A 22,301-nucleotide genomic window follows, 5' to 3' on the forward strand; every position below is an offset into this window, starting at 1 on the left:
TCTCGCTGTGTCTCTCTCTGTCAAATAAATAAATAAAATCTTTAAAAAAAATAAAATAAAAATGGTACAATTTAATAGTTTTTAGTATATTTACGGAGTTGTGCAACTATCACCATGGATAATTTTATTAAGTTTTTGTTTGTTTGTTTGTTTGTTTTTTAATATAAGTTCTGTGTTCAATGTGGGGCTTGAACTCATAACCCGGAGATCAAGAGTTGCATGATCCACTGACTGAGCCAGCCAGGCACCCCCACTACAGTTACTTTAATATTTTTTCATCACCCCAAATAGAAACTGCCCATTAGCAGTCACTTCATTTCTCCCTAACCCCCTCAACCTCTGGCAACTACTACTCTACTTCCTGTCTCTACTATGTATTTGCCTATCACGGACATTTCATACAAATGGAATCATACAATATGTGACCTTTTGTGACTGGCTTCTTTCACTTAGCATCATTTTTTTCAAGGTACATCCCATGTTGCAGCATGCGTCAGTACCTCATTCCTATTTTGGCTAAATAATCCATTGTATGGATAAACCGCATTTTTTTTTTTTAAAGATTTTTATTTATTTATTGAGACAGAGAGAGAATGATAGAGAGAGAGCATGAGAGGGAGGAGGGTCAGAGGGAGAAGCAGACTCCCTGCCGAGCAGGGAGCCCAATGTGGGACTCGATCCAGAGACTCCAGGATCATGACCTGAGCCGAAAGCAGTCGCCCAACCAACTGAGCCACCCAGGCGCCCTGATAAACCGCATTTTTAAAAAATATTCTATTTATTTGAGAAAGGGACAGAGACAGCACGAGCGGGAGGAGGGGCAGAGGGAAAGGGAGAGGGACAAGCAGACTCCCTGCTGAGCTAGGAGCCCAATGCAGGACTCAATCCCAGGACCCCAAGATTATGACCTGAGCCAAAGTCAGATGCTTAATCAACTGAACTACCTAGGCACCCCTGGATAAACCACATTTTTAATCCACTCATCAAATAATAGACCTTTACATTTTTTCACTTTTTGACTATTATGATTATGCCGCTGTGAACATTCATGTGAAAGAGGTTTTTGTTGTTGTTGTTGTTGTTGTGGACATGTTTTTATCTCTTCTGGGTTTATACATGGGACTGGAATTGCTGGGTCATATAGTAATTCTATGTTTAACATTTTGAGGAACTGCCAGATTGTTTTCCAAAGAAGCTGCACCATTTTGCAGTCCCACCAGCAATATACTAAGGTTCCAATTTCTCCACATCCTCACAACACTATTATCTCTTTGATTTTAGCCATCCCAGTGGGTGTGAAGTGGTATCTCTTTGTGGTTTTGATTTGCATTTCCCTAATGGCTAATGAAGTTGAGTATCTTTTCATGTGCTTATTCGTTAACTTTGAGGTAGGCCTGCCAGCTTCCTTTCTTAGGAGGGAAAATTATGGCTTTGTACCACCAGCAAGTTTTTATTGAGTGTCTTTGTGCCTAGATTATTAGAGGAATAAATTGATACTCTCTTTTCCAATGAAGCTCAGCTACTGCTCTGACATGGTGAATGAAAGGCTTTCTTTGCATTTTTTTTTTCCAAAGAAAATTCAGGACTATACTGGGTAAGAAGTTAAACATTAAGTACGCTAAAATATAACCTAAAAAATAAGTATTCTTGCAGCCTAAGGAAGCGGAGTGCCTTTGTTTTATTTAATCTGACATAGTGCATATAAACAAATATATTTAAAAGAACAGTGTTAGGTCCTATGAGAGGTGAGTGAATTGCCATTTTCATGTCTCTTTCTTTAAATACTGGTGGATTTAAGAGGGGAGAGGAAGTATAGGAAAACCAACGGAGTGTCATCCAGTCGGGTTGAAGAAATCGATATTTACAACCTTCAATTTTCTCTGTTCACATAAAGTCAATTCCAAGGGCTCATCCGAATCCCCTCATTGTATTAGAGGATTTGGTTATTTTGAATGTCACTCTAAAAGAGCAGCTGGGATTTGAGAACTGTTTGGCTTAAGCGTTTTCAATAAAAGCTTGTTATTAGGGCCGTGTCTTAGAGTGCGCAGCTTGCCGCTGCTCACCCGACCCTCCAGAGGGGAGACCTAAGGTCATTACCCAGTGTGAGCGGCTTGAACATCTCGGGAGGAAATCCGAGGCCCTGTTCCGACGGCTATTTAAAAAAAAAAAACCAAAAACCCTTCAAACCAACCGGTCTTTTCAAATTTACCACGCCCCTTCCTGCCTTCACTGCCCTGGAAACTGGACCACCTAGCCCCAAAGCTAAATCTCTACCATACAGGTTCCTCGGGGAACGCTGACTCCTATTTCAGCGACCCAACCAAGAAATCAGTCCCAGCGGGCGCCTCCCGCCACACCCAGACCCGCCCGTCCCCGCTCTGGGCGCAATGGAGTCTTCCTCCGCCTACCCGGCAGGCCAGAGGCCCCGCCCCGTTCCCGCCACTTCATTGGCTCTGGTGACCAGCCCCCAGAGCGTTGGCTTCGGATTGGCCGACGCGGCCGCCGCTCGGCGCTCTTCCCGGGGGCGAGAGGCGGGCGTGACTACGCCCCTGCGTCGGGACGCTCGGTCGCCGCGAGAGGCGCCGTAATCGCCGCCCAGAAGGCAGGAAGGCGGCTGTGCGAGGAGCTGCTATGGTGCTTAGTTCCCCGGCAGAGCCGACCGAGACGCGGCGGTCGCGGCCATGAAGGTGAGGGGCCGGTGGGGCCGGGCAGTTCCTCCTCGCCTCTCCTAACTGGCCGGGGCGCCTGAAGTGGCTTCCTTTAGCCTCAGCGGTTCACCCCGCCGGCACCTCGGAGAGCTCCGCTGGGGGACGTCCCGGGCCGGCGTCCGGGCCCTGACCTGCCCACAGCGGAGATCCTGGGCTCCGGGACCTCTCCAGCTCCCACAGCGCCTCCCTTCCGCGAGCTTGAGAGGGGGGGGGAGAGGCCGGGCGCCCCCCGCGCTCAAGCCTGGTGGGCCGGTCTTTGCTCCTGGCCCTGTCCGCTTCCTCGGGGGCCTGAGGCAGACCCCCTAGTTCCCGCCTCAGCCCTCCATGCCTTTGCCCACAGCGTGCCCTCTCCCGCCCCGAGTCCTTGAACTAACCCAAATGTCGGGAACACTACGGGACTGTCGCAGGACGGAGACCGCAGGACGAAGGGGAAGAAGAGTAGTGCGGAGAGTCGTGAGGCTGGGGCTAGGCTAACAGGTTAAAGATGCCTTCAGGCGGGGATCCCACCCTTCTGAAGGATTTCTTCGTAGGCTTATTACTGGGGCCGTGACCGAGGGCGCTAGCAAACTAGATGTGTCTCCATCGCCACTAGGTACGCAGCAAGTAATTTGACAGCTTGAGTTCTTCAAGGTGGGTGTGAGAGCGTGGGAGCATCAGTGAGTGAGAAGTTTAAGAAAAGGGGGAAGGGGGAAGATTCTGGCCTACTTTTGGGAGCTGATTTTCTCAACTTGATCTCAGAGTTCTAAAGAGCTCTGTGTAGGACAATCAGTTCAGGTATTGATTCATTTGTTGAACTCAAACCAAGTGGGATGAGTCATAAGGTGATACTCTTTCAGACCTAGACGATTTCATTAATCCCTCTGAAGAGGCGTGCTTGTTGTGGGTAAGGGAAGTAACAGTGAATTGCTAGCTTAAAACTGTACCCTCACAAAGCCTCAAAAATTTGCTGCGGAAGATTGATAGGGAGTGTCAAGTGGCTAGAGAAATTCAGCAAATATTTTCATGAACGTTTCCTATGTGTTAAGAAGAGGGAGACTTGCTGAGTTGGAGTAATTGAAAATGCAATCCCACCTTTTAGGAGTTTGCCAATCAAGAGAAAAGACATTCTCAGCTAACCACATTAAAAAGCAGAATATGATGTAAGGTATCAAAAACAAAACGCTCAGGAGCAAGAAAGGATATTTCTGGCCTTAGGAAACAAGGAGGATTTTTGGAAATTGGAAACTTTGAACTGTGTGTTAAAGTATGAAGATATTAGATATAAAAATATCTAAAACTAGCTTTCTTTGCTGCAAACCATCATCTTGGTGTGTTAAGATTCAGAAACAAAACAGGGATCTTTATATATATATATGTATACACACGCACAAATACAAATATACATATATATGTATATAGCCTTAAAGAATGTCAAAATCGTGATTAGTATTAAATTTGTCACCCGTCAATGAACTAGATTTAGAAGGAGAGAAGTAGGGACAGGTCTGGTGCTGGATTTTTTTTTTTAATAAAATTTTTTTTAAGGATTTCATTTATTTATTTGTCAGAGAGAGCGCAAGCGGGGGAGTGGCAGGCAGAGGGAGAAGCAGACTCCCTGCTGAGCAAGGAGCCCCTATGAGGTTCCCAAGGAACCCTGGGATCATGACCTGAGCTGAAGGCAGACGCTTCACGGAACTGCCCAAGCATCCCCAGTGTTGAAATTTTTAATCAAGTTCTTTAAAATCAATTTAAGTGGAAGACACTGCTTTCTGACTTGACATTTTAGAAACAAAATTTGGTGGTAGTTGAAAAAGTAGAAAAGATACATGCTTCATGAAGCAAAAAGGCAGACCTAAATGGACATCAGTCTGTGCAAAAGGACTGTTACGAAGATAGCTGCTTTTCATTTATGTTTTTATGGAAAGTGGATTCCTGAAATACAGGATTTGGGCTATTGTTTATTATTTAACTTTGTTTAAAATTGAAATTGTGAACAATGCTCATCTGTAGATTTCTGGGCAGGGCCAGTGATTCCTGATGCCATGGAATCCTAACATGTGAATGTTCATTGAAGCAAGTACTTCTTTCAGGGGAATTAAAATTACTTTTGAGAGTTAAACAATCAGAAAAGTACATCTTCACTCAAACCCAGGAGTAGCTGATTTTAATATGTGTGGAATGGGTATTTACTTTCTTCCTTTAACTTGTTTGTTTAGAAACTGATGTTTTGAAGTAAGTTTTACCTCTCAAAGACTCAAGTAACTGTTTAACCTTAGAGTAGCATTTAATTAATTCCCTCTAAGGGGTTTAAAAATCCAAATTGGTGTCCTATATTGATTTAATCCTCCTTCCTGTTTTTCCGTATTTATATTGATCTCACCCCTGATTGTACTAATCGTGTCCATTGTTTCAAGCTCAAAATGAGAAATTAAGAAGAAAGTAATCTGTTGGATATAATTTCCTTTTTGTTTTTCTTCTCTGAAAGGTGGAGGAATGGTGCTAAGGATCAAGTATAATATTAAAAAAGAAAGAAAGAAAGAAAACAAAACCCAAATATGAGGAAGGTAACATTTATGATCTCCAGAAAACCTTACTGTAAAAATCCATCCATCAATTTGGCCAAATTTCTTACCTAAAAATACGCATTTTTAAGATCAGCATCTGTTTTTGCAGCCTGCTTAATGTCCAAATTGTATGAGAGAAAGAATTTAGGATGTAGAATTTCCTCCTTTGTGGTATATGGTCTGATTATTTGGTAATTTAAAAGGTAGTTTCTTGCAAATTTTATTTCAGTTGAAGCAGCAGTTTCAATAACAAATCCTTTCACATTTTAAGGAACATATGCTCAAGTGGCTCTGAATAAGTTAAAGATTTTTGATAATTATCTCAACTTCTCAGCTGTTTCTTCTGCTTTGCTTAGTTACTTCTGCTAGTCCTAAGTTCTGTAGGAAAGTTTTTTTTTTTTTAAGATTTTATTTATTTATTTGACAGAGAGAGAGATAGCGAGAGCAGGAACACAAGCAGGGGGAATGGGAGAGGGAGAAGCAGGCTTCCCGCCGAGCAGGGAGCCCGATGTGTGGGACTCGATCCCAGTACCCCGGGACCATGACCCGAGCCGAAGGCAGATGCCCAACGACCGAGCCACCCAGGCGCCCCAGGAAAGTTTAACCTAATTGAAATTTAAACTGTAAAACTTATTCTTTTACATCACTGGTTCTAAGGTTTGAAACATCTTTTCATGTTGTTTAACACAAGGACATTGAGTTTTAGCAAACAAAGTTGTTTGGAGTTGAAAATAACACCTATGGTGAGTGAATTCTCCAAGGAAGCTTTCATTAGTGGAAGAACTGAATTCCTGCCTGGTCCTAGTAGCTTCATACAACATCCAAGAAAATTAATATTCTTGAATTTGAAATTTGGAGGTTTTTCTTTAATATAACTGTATACAGTATTATATTTAATTTAGAGTTATGGCAAGCAACTCTTAGGAGGTGGCATTATTATTGCTCTTTACCTATTTTCTTTTTTTTTAAAGATTTTATTTATTTATTTATTAGAGAACGAGAGAGAGAGAGAAACAACATGAGAGGGGAGAGGGTCAGAGGGAGAAGCAGGCTCCCTGCTGAGCCGGGAGCCTGATGTGGGACTCGATCCCAGGACTCGGGGATCATGACCTGAGCCGAAGGCAGTCACCCAACCATCTGAGCCACCCAGGCGCCTGCTCTTTACCTATTTTAATCAACGGGAATGATAGAGGGGCACCTGGCTGGCTCAGTTGGTAGAGCATGTGACTCTTAGAGTTGTGAGTTCAAACCCCATGTTGGGTGTAGAGCTTACTTAAAAAAAAGGCAAATGATTTAGAATATGATCATTAGTTTTCTGCTGTTTTCAAATCCATCAGCTTTCTCATTGATTGTTATTTAATCTTCATGGAAACCAGCATGGCTTTTTTTTTTTAAGATTTGTTTATCCATTTTTGAGAGAGAGTGTGCGTGCGCACGCAAGCACACAAGCAGGGGGAGCGGCAGGCAGGGGCAGAGGCAGAGGCAGGCTCCCCCCTGAGCAGAGAGCCCAACACGGGGCTGGATCCCAGGACCCTGGGATCATGACCTGAGCCGAAGGCAGACGGTTAACGACTGAGCCACCCGGGCGCCCCGGCATGGCTTTTCTTGTTATTCATTCTAGTTTGCCTGGTGACTATAATACTTGGAATCATTAGAAAGGATCACATCCTGATGTGGTTTAGGATAGGATTCAAAATTTGTAGCAAAATTTTTTAATTGAGCATTTTGGAATTATCCCCCCACCCACAGGGATTCTGAAACACACACACACACACTCTCTCAAAGATGGTTGAAACTTGAGGCCATTTGAAAACTGGCACTGTGCCAGAATGGTGCTGGGTTATTGCTCTTGCAAAGAAACAACACATTTCCTCTTGCTTTTGTTGACTGGAATGGTGATTCCGAATGGACTTATGTTGTGTGAATCTGACTGAGGAATCTGAGAGAGTGCTTGTAATATTGGTGGTGTATCATGGAAATAAATGTCATAGCAGTAGAAACTCAGTCCCACTCGCATGCAAATTGTTTAGGTTTGTGGGTGCACTCCCCTTGCCTCCTTTATATTCCTACAGAGGGGAGAGACTTTCTAATTCATCCTCTAGGAAGAAACAATACAGGACAGACACTTTATGCTACCAGAGAAAGAAGAGGAATGTTTATGTTGGTGAGTTTTAGCAGAGGAGCCAAACAGCACTTTCTGGGACCTTCTCAGATCTGTCTTCCTGTGGGGTGATAGCATTCTGGTCAACTAGGTGGTAAGCTGCTATTGGTCAGCTTTGCTGGTCATTGGTCTATTATCAAGACCGATGGGCTACAGAGCTAAAGGCATGCTTTCAAATTGGTATAAGTGAAGAAAGCAAATATTTAAATTACTGTTTGTATTATTTCTTAGTTTCAAATTGGGAGTGGAAAAAGTAGTTACTGCCCCGCTAAAATCTTGGTGCATTGGCTTTGGATACCAGAATAGCATGAGGAGATCTAGGTGTCTGGGCCAGTCCGGACAGGAGGCTTTAGAATTGGTTTTTTACCATGGGCCTTGTATGTGTTTAATGTGATACCTTGTTCTTAGCTAATACAAGCCAGGCAGGCCATGTCCCATGATTATTGAGGAGCAATTTTGGCCTAAGGCGGTATGTAGGAAAGGGATTAGATTATTATGAAAATCATTTATTTTCACTAGTCATTGGTGGGTAGAAAATAAACTGCAAACACAGCTAAATTCCCTGAGTTAGCTCTGTGCCAGGCATGGGTAGATAGGTGCCTTATTCGGTTATTCTCCATTTTTGAACTACATTTATGGTCAAGTGAGGAAATGTAGCCATCTTTACAGTGGTCCTTCCAACCTCTTAGATTCATGGGGTTTAGCCTGTGGAGTCCTCTCAGCCATGGTCCCAAGTAGGATTTGGAATTGTTAGTCACATAAGCCCAGATCATAGCTATAGTTTTCAGAGATCCAGACTTTGGCCTTACTCATGGGAGGGTAGCTTTTTTTTCTTCTTCTTCTTTTTTTAATTTTTATAAGCATGCAAGGGTCACCATTCATCTTGTGCTTGGAACCAGGGCAAAGCAACAACTCAGTTTATTGCAAATTTAGGAGCCAAAGGGCTGTGCCTTGTGTACTGTCTAGGAATTAGGTTTGCTCAGAAAATCTAGGAGGAAATGGAGTAGTTTGGAAAATATGTTTCAGTCTTACCACCAGAAGGTGAACAGAGAGTGAGTAAAAGACAAGGGAATGCAGGCTGCTTAAACTGGTGGAAGATCTTAAAGGATAGGGAAGACAGAGGGAAAGAACATGAACCTGGGTCTCTAAAGCTTTTAAAGGAAAGATGCAAAGGGAGGAAGCTTTTTGGCTATTACCTTACAAGATATGGTAACTGGGCTCCAAGGAAATAAAGGCAGAGTCAGGAGCTCAGAAGATCAGCTAACATGTTCCCTTTCCACACCCCCTTCAAGAGCCCACATTCAGTAAACTGTTGGGACAATGCTCTCTGAAATAGTTCCATAATTGCTTTTATAGATTCTGTTACTTGAAAATTGGGACTGTCATGTCAAGTAGTAACAAAATTTGGACAGAGTTGAGAGGGGAAAGATTGGTATAGGACGCTTCAAGCATTATTAATTGAATGTCAAGGTGATGGTTGTGAGGTAGGGATGCCTATGCCCTGAGGGTGGGGCGCCTGGCTGGCTCAGTTATTAAGTGTCTGCCTTGGGCTCAGGTCATGGTCCCAGGGTCCTGGGATCGAGCCCCGCGTCGGGCTCCCTGCTCCGCGGGAAGCCTGCTTCTCCCTCTCCCGCTCCCCCTGCTTGTGTTCCCTCTCTCGCTGTGTCTCTCTCTGTCAAATAAATAAATAAAATCTTTAAAAAAAAAAAAAATTAGGAAGTTGGGACTTTACGGGAAAGTGCTGGAAGATGAAACCTACTAAAGGGGAGGCAAGGAGATGGAGCCCAACCAGGGCTGGGGAGATTCATCTTCTGAGTGGATTCTTCAACTTGGAGGTGAAGGACAAAAATAGTTTGAACAATGGTGGTTTTTGTCCCAAAAATCACTGCCTTTCTCCTAGTACTGGAGATTTCACACAAAACATGTAGAGGAATAAGTTGGGAAATAAAAAGTTAGGGCCAGAAAGCAAAGAGTAAATAAAATGAGGGAATAAATTAAAAATGAAGGAAGGCACCAATTTCAGCAAAAATTCTGGGCCAATATATAGAAAGGAACTAATTTAAGAATCAGATGAGATTGTTAAAAACTCAGCCAAGCCTTCCTGAAGGTATTAGGGGAGACCATAGAGGGAGGAGAAACCCTAGAGACATGACCCACTCCTGTGGGGAAAAATTGTCCACAGGTTGTGAGGCGTGTTTGGCTAATGTCTTGGTCTTGGAGAGAGGCACAGGCTTCAGAAGTAACCATAGCCCCTTATCAGCACTCCACTGAGTGGTTTTCCAGCTAAAATCTTGTAGGCAGGAAGAAGAGAGCACCTAAACCAAGCCGCCGTTAACCCGTTAGCCTCCACTGTAATTCAAATCACGTGGGGACCTTTATTTATTTATTTATTTAAAGATTTTATTTATTTATTTGACAGAGACATACACAGCGAGAGAGGGAACACAAACGGGGAGTGGGAGAGGGAGAAGCAGGCTTCCCGCGGAGCAGGGAGCCCAATGCGGGGCTCGATCCCAGGACCCTGGAATCATGACCTGAGCCCAAGGCAGACACTTAACAACTGAGCCACCCAGGAGCCCCACGTGGGGAACTTTAAAAAAAATTCCAGGGGCACCTGGCTGCCTCAGTTGCTGGAGCATGTGACTCTTGGTCTCTGGGTCATGAGTTCAAGCCCCACGTTGGGGGTGGAGATTACTTAAAAAAAAAAAAAATTCTGATGCCTCAGGTTATACCCCAGACCAGTTAAGTCAGAATTTCTGGGGTGGGACCCAGGCCTCAGGATTTTTTAAGGCCCCCTTGTTGAGTCCAGCCACGACTTTCTGGGCCACTTAACAGGCCTGTGCAATTTCCTATCAAGAGACCTTGGCAGTAGCCTTTGTGATACAAGACTGAAAACACCTGCTCCCAAGAAGTCAGGGATGTCGAAGCACTAAAGAAATCACCTTCATTTCAGCACTGGTGTGCCAGAAAACATGGGGCTTAAGGGGGAAATGGAAATTAATTTTTAAAAAATATGCTGGATGCAAAAGAAAGGTACTTCAAATAAAACTAGTGACTGGGGCTTCCACGATTTCAAATTTCTGAACTTTGAAGAAGGCTGGAGTGTTGCAAATGCTATCGTTAAAAGGGTAACAGTATATGTAGGTAGGTTTACTCTTGAGTGTGATCAGAGTATTCTCTTATTGGGAGATTTTGTCTTAAGTTTACAGACCTAATGAAGCTGAGACCTAGATCTTTTCTGTGTTTCCTCTTTCCCTTTGCTACGGTCTTTGGCTGAGTTATGCCAAATATTAGGTTGCAGCAACATATTTTTGCCTGGGACAACACTTTGGTGGTTGGCTTGTGCTTTGTTTTTTATTTTGTAATGAGATGGCCAAAAGAAGATAGGAGTGTTCTTTTCATTGTTTTCCCTTCTGGGGAATGAAGAGGAAATTCCCTCCCCTTTATAGAAACGAGGAATGGGATGAAATTGTTACTCTCCTATATTGATGCCTGCATAGAGATTCTACCTGTTTTCCCAAAGTAAATTCTTTTCCCTTCACTAGAGCTGTGAATATTTTCAGCTTAGAATTTTAATGATTATACTCATTAATAGAGTTTGAAATGTATATTCTTCCTTAACTCTCATTGTAAAACTGCTTTCTGGGAGAACGAACTGTGACAGTGGTGCTTGTAAGAGGAGGTATCATTTGAGAATTCATGCCTGCTAGGTCAGAATCCTTTTTACCTTTAATACTTTCTCAACTAGTTACAAGTGGATCTTTCTAGGCAGCACGCAAAATTTGATGTTACGTTGCCTGGAAAGAGGTAATATAAAGAAACCTGTTACACAGTTCTTTTCTTATCAGTAATGGTGGTGGAGCTAGATGCTGTAGAAAAAGGGAGTTGTGTTCACAAGGAACTTTCAGTTGAGTTGGGGAGGCAGCGTCACTGGGAATCAGAAAGGGGATAAAAGCCGACACGGCTGTTTAACTGTTTAGTACCCAGGCCAGCAGGAAGCTGAAGCTCACCAAATACTACTACTTTAAACTCTTGGAATGAAGAAGAGTTTATCCCAGTGGTACTTTCTGCAATTGAGGTATTTCGCCCCTGAAAATGATATGTACATGTTGAATTTTTTTCCCCCAACAGCAAACTTGAAAAACATTTAATTCCAGTATAAGTAACACAGTGTTATATTAGTTTCAGGTGTAATGCAAATTGAATTTTTATTTTATTTTATTCTTTAAAGATTTTATTTGAGAGAGTGAATGAGAGAGTGTAAGCGCAAGTGGGGGAAGGGGCAGAGGGAGAGGGAGAAGCAGGCTCCCGGCTGAGCAGGGAGTCTGATGGGGGCAGGGCTCCATCCCAGGACTCCGGGATCATGACCTGAGCCAAAGGCAGATGCTTGACCTACTGAGCCACCCAGGCACCCCACAAATTGAATTTTTAAAAACATTTTCAGTTTTAAGAGCTCACTTTTTTTTTTTAAAGTAATCTCTACGCCCAACGTGGGTATCAAACTGAGGACTCTGAGATCCAGAGTCACATGCTCCACTGAGGGAGCCAGGCCCTCCAAGAGCTCATTGTTTAAAGCACTGAGGATGAATCTTTTGCGAAAAGAATACTTTTTTAAAACTTAATTTTAAAAATTTTTATTGAAGTATAGTTGACATATGATGTTACCTTAGCTTCAGGTGTATAAGATAATGACTGACACTTCTATAAGTTATGCTGTGCTCACCGCAAAAAAGAACACGCACTTTAAATGAACTTAATCTGGATTTTCATGCTTTTATGTTTAAACATATCATGGCTCTAGAGTCTGAGGTATATATTTATTTAAAGGTATGAACTATTAATTATAGTTCAACCTGACTTTTAAAGGCATCACTGTTTCTCTAGAATTATAGGGTATGAAGCTATATAATACTCAAGTCAGTGACCCTGAAACTTGAGACTGTTTGAACACTGTATTGTGGTTTCTTATTGTTTTACCTTCTCCTTTCCCTATAGTTAATATAGCATATTACGTGTGGGAAATAGCAAGAATAGCATGATTCTTCTATAGCATTCTAAATAGCCTTTTAAGGTTGTTTTAAAAATTTTTTTTAAAGAGCTTGTTGGACAAATAGTAAATATTTGATAGAGTTAGTTAATAAAATACGGAACCGTGTTGCCATTTTAACTAATCACATCTCACCTACCTGGACTCCCATTATCTATCACATTATCTAGAGTCTAGAATGTGCTTAAGAATTAGGACAAGGGGTAAAAGCTCATTGGTTCCAAACACTATAGCTTTTATACTTTTGCATGGGAAAGTACCTTGAGTGCTCATTGAAAATATATTTTCATATATACTCTGACCAGCTTGGTTATCAGGTTTCTGAGTCTGCAGTAAAAAAGGAGACAGGTTGCTGGAGGTGAGTATAATGTGAGCGGTGGTGCCTCACAGGGAAGAGACAGGAGAAAAAAAAACTAAAGGCAATACATTAATTTCAGGCCATTTAGTGGAGTGACAAATAGCCCTTCTGCCCTGGAAGGTCATTATGGTTATCCAGTCATCAGAAATTGTGTTTAGTGTTCTCATTTTGAAAAGATAGGATCACTGCTTTTTAAAAATATATTTTTAATGTCAAAGTAGTATATTTATAAAGAGCTTGGAAAGTAGAAAGAAAATAGATTTATACAAGTTATATTAAAACCCTAGAGCTTCAGTTGGCATTTTGATGTTTTCCCAATCATTTTTTCAAAATAAAATTTATATATGCCATAGTTTATTATGCACGGCTACACCTGAGAGAACAGAAGTTTAATGAAATTAAGTAATTTGAGTTTATATTTGGTTTGCTAAATGATAGCTGGGAAAAATCTTCCTTAACCTGTAGAACTGCGCCATCTAGTACAGTCACCAGGGGAAGGTGCCAGATAGAATACAGGCTGCTCAGTCAAGCTTGAATTTCAGATAAACAACAAACAGCTGTTCTGGTGTAAGCATATCTCACATGCTACACAACCCGTACGTCCATCCAGTCATTTTTCTTTGCGTGCACACACGTGTCTCTGTTTCAGTGTATGTGGATTTTTTTCTTTTTTTACAAAAATTGGGTTCATATTGTATCTTTTCCTTTTGTTTAATGATGTCGCAAGTTTCCCCATCGCCAAACATTCTTTGAAAATACCAGAAAATTATATCTTTCCAAAGAGCTTAAACTTTTGATGCTTCCAAGACTAATCTCTCAAAACCACAGTGAGATATCCTCTCACACTTACTAGAATGGCTATTATAAAAAAGACAAGAAATAATGTGTTGGTGAGGATGTGGCAGAAAGGGAACCCTTGTACACTGTTGGTGGGAATGTAAGTTAGTATAGCCACTGTGGAAAACAGTATGGAGGGTCCTTGAAAAATTAAAAATGGAACTACCATAATCCAGCTATTCCACTTTGGGTATTTATTTGAAGAATATGAAAACACTAATTCAAAAAGATCTATGCATCCCCTATGTTCACTGCGGCATTATTCACAATAATCAAGATATGAAAACCTAAGTGTCCCTTGGTGGATGAATGGATAAAGAGGTGGTAGGTACATACAATGGAATACTACCCAGCCATCAAAAAGAAGGAAATCTTGCCATTTGTAACAACACAGATGGACCTTGAGGGAGTTATGCTAAGTGCAGTAAGTTCGGCAAAGAGAGACAAATACTATATGATTTTACTTATATGTGGAATTTAAAAAAACGAACAAACTCATAGAACAGATTCCTGGTTACCGGAGGGGAAAGGGATAAGAGGAGGGGTAAAATGGGTGAAGGGGCTCAACTGTATGGTGATGGATGGGAACTAGATTTGTGATCACTTTGTAGTGTATACAAAATCGAATTGTAATGTACACCTAAAATTCATTATATATCAGTTTTATTCCTCAGAAGAATAATCTCAGAGTTATTTAGGGCAAATGTACCTCTCCAGAGTGGCATTCCCTGAAGTTTGCAGAGAGCCCAGGTTCCACTCAGCTTTAAACTGTGGTCTTTGTTTTCCTTTCCAGGCGGGTGCCACGTCTATGTGGGCTTCCTGCTGTGGGCTGCTGAATGAAGTCATGGGAACCGGAGCTGTCCGGGGCCAGCAGGCAGGATTTGCAGGAGGTACCGGTCCATTCAGATTTGCACCAAACTCTGATTTTTCCACTTATCCACCAGCACCTACGGAAGGGCCTAACATAGTTTGCAAAGCCTGTGGACTTTCATTTTCAGTCTTTAGAAAGAAGGTGAGTTGGATGAAATGTTCTATACAAAAGATACATTTCTTGATTATATGTTGAATGCTAATGAATCATTTCTTTTTATTAAAATTACCAAAAATCCTGGGGCGCCTGGGTGGCTCAGTTGGTTAAGCCTCTGCCTTCGGCTCAGGTCATGATCCCAGGGTCCTGGGATCGAGCCCCACATCCGGCTCCCTGTTCAGTGGGGAGTCTGCTTCTCCCTCTCCCTCTACTGCTCTGCCTACTTGCGCGCTCTCTGCCAAATAAATAAATAAAACTTAAAAAAAAAAAAAGAAAAGAAAATTACCAAAAATCCTTATTAACCATTTCCTATTCAGAAAAGTACTCAGTTGGGGGTGCATGGGTGGCTCAGTTGGTTAGGTGTCTGCCTTCAGCTTGGGTCGTGATCTCCGGGGTCCTAAGATCGAGCCCCACAATGGGCTTCCTGCTCAGTGGGGAGTCTGCTTCTCTCTCTTCCTCTGCCCTTCCCCCCCCCACTCATGTTCTTTTTCTCTCTCAAATAAATAAATAAAACCTTTTTAAAAAAGTACTCAGTTGAAGGGACTGTATTACTGCTCAAGTTTTCTGACAAGGTGTTGTTCTCATGTTGCTCAGGCATCTTGCCTTTGAGCTCTTTATACTTCGATTCTTCCTGATTATGCTTATGTTCTGGAGCAAGAGATTTAATTAGTTTGCAGTTTTGTTCAGAGATGATTTACTATAACTGACTTCGTTTCAAAAAATATATCTACCCACATTCTTTTTTTTTTTTTTTTTTTTAAGATTTTACTTATTTATTTGACAGAGCACAAGCAGGGGGAGTGGCAGGCAGAGGGAGAAGCAGGCTCCCTGCTGAGTGAGGAGCCGGATGTGGGACTCGATCCCAGGACCCTGGGATCATGACCTGAGCCGAAGGCAGACGCTTAACCAACTGAGCCACCCAGGTGCCCCCTACCCACATTCTTTTTTTTTTTTTAAAGATTTTATTTATTTATTTGAGAGAGCGAGAATGAGAGAGAGAGAATGAGAGAGAGAGAGAGCACACGAGAGGGGGGAGGGTCAGAGGGAGAAGCAGACTCCCCGCTGAGCAGGGAGCCCGATGCGGGACTTGATTCCCAGGACTCCAGGATCATGACCTGAGCCGAAGGCAGTCGCTTAACCGACTGAGCCACCCAGGCACCCCGCCCCCTACCCACATTCTTAACGCGTGAAGAAATTATTATAAGATAACCAATGTGTAGAGATTCAGCATAAAACACTTGGGCTAAGACAGTTACCTTCTCTAAGACAGAAAGTCATTTTTTCTGAGAACCATTCATATTGTGAGGCCATGTCAGTCTTTGATCATCAGTTCAGTCCTCCAAAATATGTCAGGAACAAGGTGTTAGCTTTTGAACAATGGGGCAAGCAGAAAGGGCACATCTTAGTGTCTCCTTTAAGCTTTGCTAGTGCAATGGCTTTTCGTGTGATTAAAGCTCGGTAGGATACAGATTACTATAATAGTGAGATCCTCTATTTGCTTTGAATGACCTTGAGAGATAATTTGCCTTTCTCTTTCCCTCTCTGTGTTCTCCCCCCCCCCCCCCCCCCCGCCCCGGCTGCAGCTTCTCTTGAAGTGGGGAAATTGTTCACATAGGAAAAGAGTAGGAAGAGTTTGTGCTTTCTGCTCCACGTGATTCAACTCATCTCTGTTCTGCTAATTACATGTTTGCACCAAGGGGTGGAAAGGTTTTAATTCATTAGCACAAGAGTGTATGTTTTTCTTAAAGGGCTGTATTTGAACTTCGGTGACTCCAAACTGCCTCAGCCATGAGGGTTTTGATTTTCATGGCTTTTGGAACCCGAAGGTGGCTGTGAGAGTAGCCAGGTGCCACGGAAGACTTCATAAGAACTAAAATTGAATTTTAATAGAAGGCAAAAAGAACAGGAGTGCTTTCACAATGGCCTATATCTGGCTATCATTAGCTGCTTCTTTTCTTTCTGTTTCTTTAGCATGTATGTTGTGACTGCAAGAAGGATTTTTGCTCCGTTTGTTCAGTCTTACAAGAAAATCTCCGCAGATGTTCCACGTGTCACTTATTACAAGAGACGGCCTTTCAGCGCCCTCAGTTAATGCGACTAAAAGTCAAGGATCTCCGGCAATATCTCATTCTTCGAAATATCCCAACTGATACCTGTCGAGAGAAAGAAGACTTGGTAGATTTGGTACTCTGCCACCATGGGCTGGGCTCTGAGGATGACCTGGACACGAGCAGCCTCAATTCCTCGCGGTCCCAGACTTCTAGCTTTTTTACAAATTCATTTTTTTCAAACTATACAGCCCCTTCTGCTACCATGTCTTCATTTCAGGGAGACCTTATGGGTGGAGACCGGACCTTCGGATCTGGGGCGCTGGCACAGGTACGAGGTACAACTACACCAAAGGCCTGGCCCCGCTAGTTGGCCGTATAGGGTGGCGCCTTTAGGGCTTCACGACTCCCCGTGGGGGCAGAGGATTCCACAAGCTGCTGAACTCTGTACGTGCAGGCTCTCCCGCTGTGAGTCTCTGAGCCTAGGTGCCGGGTAGCCCCAAAGTCAACTGTCTGAAGCTCATCAGTCTCTTGACTCTAGTTACTTCAGTTTCCTTATAAGTTAAATGCTAACTATTGAAGTAATGACTGAAAAGTAGTGTATAAATGTTTGCAGGATTATTTGTCAGTGACCGTGGACACAGCAGTATAAGTTAACCTAATGCCCAGTTGCCTTGCTACAGTAAAATTGTTCTAATTCTAATTTAGATAAGGGAAAAAGCCATGTGAATTAATCAAATAATGTGATTATCTACTAATTTCAAAGAAATGCCAGGGCAGAATATTGTCCCAGTGAGGTCCTTGGGCATCCTGATTGAATAACGTGCAAGGGCTCGTAATTAATAATTCAGTTTAGATGTATGAATGATTCTGAAATGCTGAATGGATTGTTTTGAACAATTCTCTCCACATTTAATTCTCTTCCCTGAAGAAAGCAGTTAAGAGCAGAGGGAAATCTGGTCTAGTTGCCTTCTAAATAGTCACAAATTAGATAAGTCCAACCTAGGAGTTTTAATTATTTTCCCAAATGAGAGCTGGCATAACAATGATGCAAACACAAGACACATTTGACTTGTGTGCCACTTTTGGGTATATGACCATTCTTGGAAGGTGTGGGTCTTTGGATGCTGCAACATGGTGCTTGTGAGCCAGTGGGGTGGAATATTTGAAATTGGGAACTGACCTGGACTAGTGTAGCACTATGGTCAAAGTCTGAAGAGAAAGATATGGAAGAAGGTACGTAACCCAAGTCAAAGGTCTTTCTGTTCTGATTGTTGAGGAATTTCTAAAAACTAGAACTAGCATCAGTCATCAGTGAAGAAGTCTAGAAAGCATTCTGTGGAATCAGAATGTCTAGGTATGATGTAGTAGGACTGACGTCTTCCAAATCGATCGGGCTGAACTTAGCGCTTTAGCTTCTATCCGTTATCTTTGAGGCTCCAGCTAGACCAGCCTCATGCGGGTCCTTTGATGACGAAGCAGTGCAGTTGCATACACTGACGGCTTTGGCATTTCGTGATGGCACCTTTCTCAGGGAGTTAGGTTTCTCTGGTTAGGTTGTACGATTTCACACACACATAGGAATTTGGCTTTTGAGATAACTTTATGGAAGGTAAGTTATTTATGAAATCATATAGGGCCCAGCTCTTTGGGAGAGGCAGCAGCACTCCAGATCCAAGGTCATTGTGGAGTATGCCAGGTGCTGGGATCATTCTTGGGAAGGATCTATGGAAGGGTTTTCTCCAGTGTCAAATATTGACAAACAGGGTTGATACTTAGGAAAATAGGATTCCTGACCTAATCAGATTGATATGTGTAGGTACAAAGTGAAATAGCTTCAGCAAACACAGAAGAGGAGGATGAGGAAGATGATGACGAAGATGATGAGGATGATGACGATGAAGAAAACTTAGAGGAGGGGGTGAGTGCTCCTATAAAATTTGCTTTCCTTGACATGCCAACCTGGCAGGCAGGGAAAGTGCCTATGTGGACTTTTGCTAGATTAGCACGGGATGTTTCTTCTGGTTTGAATGAAGCGTAATATAGACAACACTTCAAGAACTGATGAGAAGTCTGGGAAGAGTAGCCAGGGCCAGTGGTGACTGGAGGGTGAGGGGAGCGTGCAGTTGTCCTTGCTGTGGGAGGTCTGCCTTTGCAGGAGCAGAGCTAATGGAAGCCCTCTGTGATCGCAGACGCCTGGCCTCTCTAAGAAGCGAGTACGAGCTTCGCTGTCTGACCTGTCAAGCCTTGAAGATGTGGAAGGAATGAGCGTGAGACAGCTGAAGGAAATCCTGGCTCGGAATTTTGTCAACTATTCTGGCTGTTGTGAAAAATGGGAGCTGGTAGAGAAAGTAAACCGGTTATACAAAGAGAATGAAGAAAACCAAAAGTCATGTAGGTTTCCTTTCTCTTTCTTCCCCTATACTGTCCTTCTTTAGGCTTTTAAAAATTGGGCTGTTTCTATCACAATGAAGTTAGATTTTTTGAGAAAATTATCCTTTTACTGAACAAATAAGATGTATGAATCTGTCGATCTATTAAGAAGTAGGTTTATTATGTGATGTTGGCTCTGAGACTGCCATTGCCAGGTGAGTTAGGTCATCGTCTGTTCAGTCTGGTTTTCTTTGCCATAATTTGTTAGAACTCTAATGAAATTCTTTGTCTCTATAAAAATGCATGCTTTCTCACTAACCCTTCTGGCAGGCCAGTACTTTGGTTATCTCAGTTGTAGCTTTTAAATCCTCACTGGAAAAGAAATTCCCTAGAGCCAAGAAGTTAAGTAGTTCTTAGCATCAGGTATTAGGTTTCTGTGTAAGTTGGGAAAAGCTGAGGTTAAGAATTTCTGATCTATTTATTGATGAGGCATGGAGCAGAAATCCTTAGTAGCAGGGCCAAGCCATAGAGCATTTATAAGCAAGAAAAAAGATTTCAGTGGTGTTTAGACTGACAAATATTATGTTCCTATCTATTTTTTTTTGTTTTGAGAGAGCGAGCGAGCAGGGGGAGGGGTAAAGGGAGAGGGAAAAGTAGACTCCCCACTGAGCAGGAAGCCCCATGCAGGTCGATCCCAGAACCCCAGGATCACGGCCTGAGCCAAAGGCAGACACTCAACCGACTTAGCCACCCAGGTGCCCTATTATGTTCCTATCTAAATGGTCCTCCCATCATTAACTTTTATCACCTTGGATTTTTTTTTCTTTAAATCTGGTTATAATACAGCAATTACTGATAAACAGTTTTGTGTCCAGAATATGCAGGATTTTGACATACCTATTTCTAAGATGATGCCACAAGGGTAAACACAGGAATCAATCCTCAGAGCCTTCAGAGGTCCCAGGCTGTGGCTGGGAAATGGTATTCTGGCAGTGAGGGGAGAAGTCCGTTTGCTTAGTGTAACGTGTGTACAACTGTGCATAGCGCGCACTGGTCGTGCATGGCCATCCCCCGCCTCCAGGGGTTTATGGTAGAGGAGGCCAAGACATGCACGTTTGCCAAAGTGCCTTTTTCAGTTAACTCACTGCTTACTTTATCCCTGGTCCAATCTCTAGGCCTGTGGAAAACTCATTTTGTTTTGAGCACAGCTGGAATCTTCCCTAGTTTGACTGGCTTCAGTCACTTACGTTGAGATTCACCCCAGTGGCCTTACCTAATAGCCTTGACAGACCCTGGCTCCTCTGCTTTATGCTCAGAACTTAAAAGAGTTGGAAGGAAACTTCCATGCAGGAGAGGGGACCACAGCCTAGACTCTGGTTTACTCAGGAGCCCTCTAGTGTCTTCTCCACTGGCTCATCCGTTGTTTTATCCCATGAATCCTTTCTCCCCAGTCCCTGGTTTATAAGAATCTCTTGACATGGCATTGTTATTTCTCTTAAATCCAGAGACTACTGGCCCTTTAGGGTTGAATTCTTGTTCTTTCTGACTGTTGTATTTCATGATATATTCCCATCAGTCCCCTCTACGACTTGTAAAAAGGGAAGCCTCGGTGTCTATAGCTCTAGGACCAAATCTCAGGCTGAGGTGAACTTTTTAAACTCATCCAGCACCTTTCTTATTCAGAGCTTGGATCTTCTCAGAACCTAAATCTGGGCCACAGAACCAGGATGGCCTGTTTACAGTTAGACAGACTCCAACTGGTTTTTGAGATACTTCTAAACTTTCCCCCAAGTACAGACTACTTGATGTACATACGACTCTTCATAACTTTCCTATCAGTGTGGAAATAAAGCTCTTCCTACCGAGATGAAGCTCTGGAGACTGACTTTTCCCGAGGCCACACAGTTGGGTTGGAAATTTCCAGTCATGTGCTCTGAGGCCCATGTATAGGACAACCTTGGGTTTCTTCATTTTCACTTACAGAAGTAATCTATCCTTATCACATAAACTTTGAATTACAGCTATAAAATAGAAATAAGTAGCTAACATTTGTTGGGCCCTTCCTACCTGGCCCTAAGCTAAGCATTTCTCATTTCTTCTTTGCAAAACTCTGAAGCATGGGCATTATTACTGCCATTCCTAGTGGAGGGAGCCGAAGTGCAGAGAAGCTGGATTATTTCTCTTACAACACAGGGCTCATCCGGGGCTCGGCCCCCGTCGGGCAGCGCTGTGCCTGCAGCCCCCGCTCTCTGTTGCCTTTCAGATGGCGAGCGGCTGCCGCTGCAGGACGAGGAAGACGACCGCCTGTGCCGTATCTGCATGGACGCAGTCATCGACTGTGTCCTGCTCGAGTGCGGGCACATGGTCACCTGCACCAAGTGTGGCAAGCGCATGAGCGAGTGTCCCATCTGTCGGCAGTACGTGGTGCGCGCCGTGCACGTGTTCAAGTCCTGAAGCCAGGCTCCATCCCAGGCATTTCAATGTACAGAAGCGACTGGAAACTCAGTGTTCAAAGGCTGAAACTATTTTAAAAAATTATTTTCACTACTAACTGGGGACAGAAAGATTCCTGCTAAGTGGTGGTGACGTTGGTCTGCACCATACGCCCGCCAGCCTGTGGCCGGGCCGATTCCCAGGTCGTGCGGGGCTCCATCCCATGTCCGTGATCACTGATCGCTGATGAAGTCAGACTGCTTACAGCATCAGCTCCTGCTCTCTTCGGAGAACGTTTATCCTGTTCTCTTATTTCTCCTTCATGCTCTTTTTAACTTAAACTATTCAGATGTTTGAAACTTCTGTTCTCTTTGGATGAGATCACGTCCACAAGTGGCCAACATGGTACACACTGAGCAGTGGCCCCTCGGAATGGTCACTTTATTAGTCGTGTAGATTTTAAATGCTACTATTTGATGAATGTAAGTTTCCACATTGTTGCTATTTCTGCGTTTAAACATAATTGGGAACAACCGACATTCTGTAGTCAACTTGCCAGGGCCTTAGACTCAACATGTCCGTTTCTGTTCAGGTACAGCTTTTTAGAGCAAGGGCTGCATCTAGCTTCTTTCGTTAGAGAAGTGTGTGTGTGAAATTCTTTTTTTTAATGTGTAATCAGTTTACACTGTTTTGTATAGTCAAAGTGTATTTTCAGTGCTACCGCTAGCTAATTTGAACTTTAGGAATAAAATTAGATTTTAAGAAA

The 22,301-nt window shown here is 42.9% G+C and overlaps 1 protein-coding gene across 1 annotated transcript; it reads left to right on the plus strand.

The window, feature by feature from the left end:
- The first annotated feature begins 2,558 nt into the window (after positions 1–2,558).
- Positions 2,559–22,301, plus strand: RNF34 (ring finger protein 34). Its single transcript, XM_036085067.2, has 6 exons — positions 2,559–2,687; positions 14,448–14,666; positions 16,653–17,060; positions 18,549–18,650; positions 18,922–19,123; positions 21,366–22,301. The coding sequence occupies exons 1-6, from the start codon at positions 2,682–2,684 to the stop codon at positions 21,554–21,556; spliced, it is 1,128 nt and encodes a 375-aa protein (XP_035940960.1). The 5' UTR covers positions 2,559–2,681; the 3' UTR covers positions 21,557–22,301.

This window comes from Halichoerus grypus, chromosome 13 (assembly GCF_964656455.1).
Source record: "Halichoerus grypus chromosome 13, mHalGry1.hap1.1, whole genome shotgun sequence".
Taxonomy (NCBI): domain Eukaryota; kingdom Metazoa; phylum Chordata; class Mammalia; order Carnivora; family Phocidae; genus Halichoerus; species Halichoerus grypus.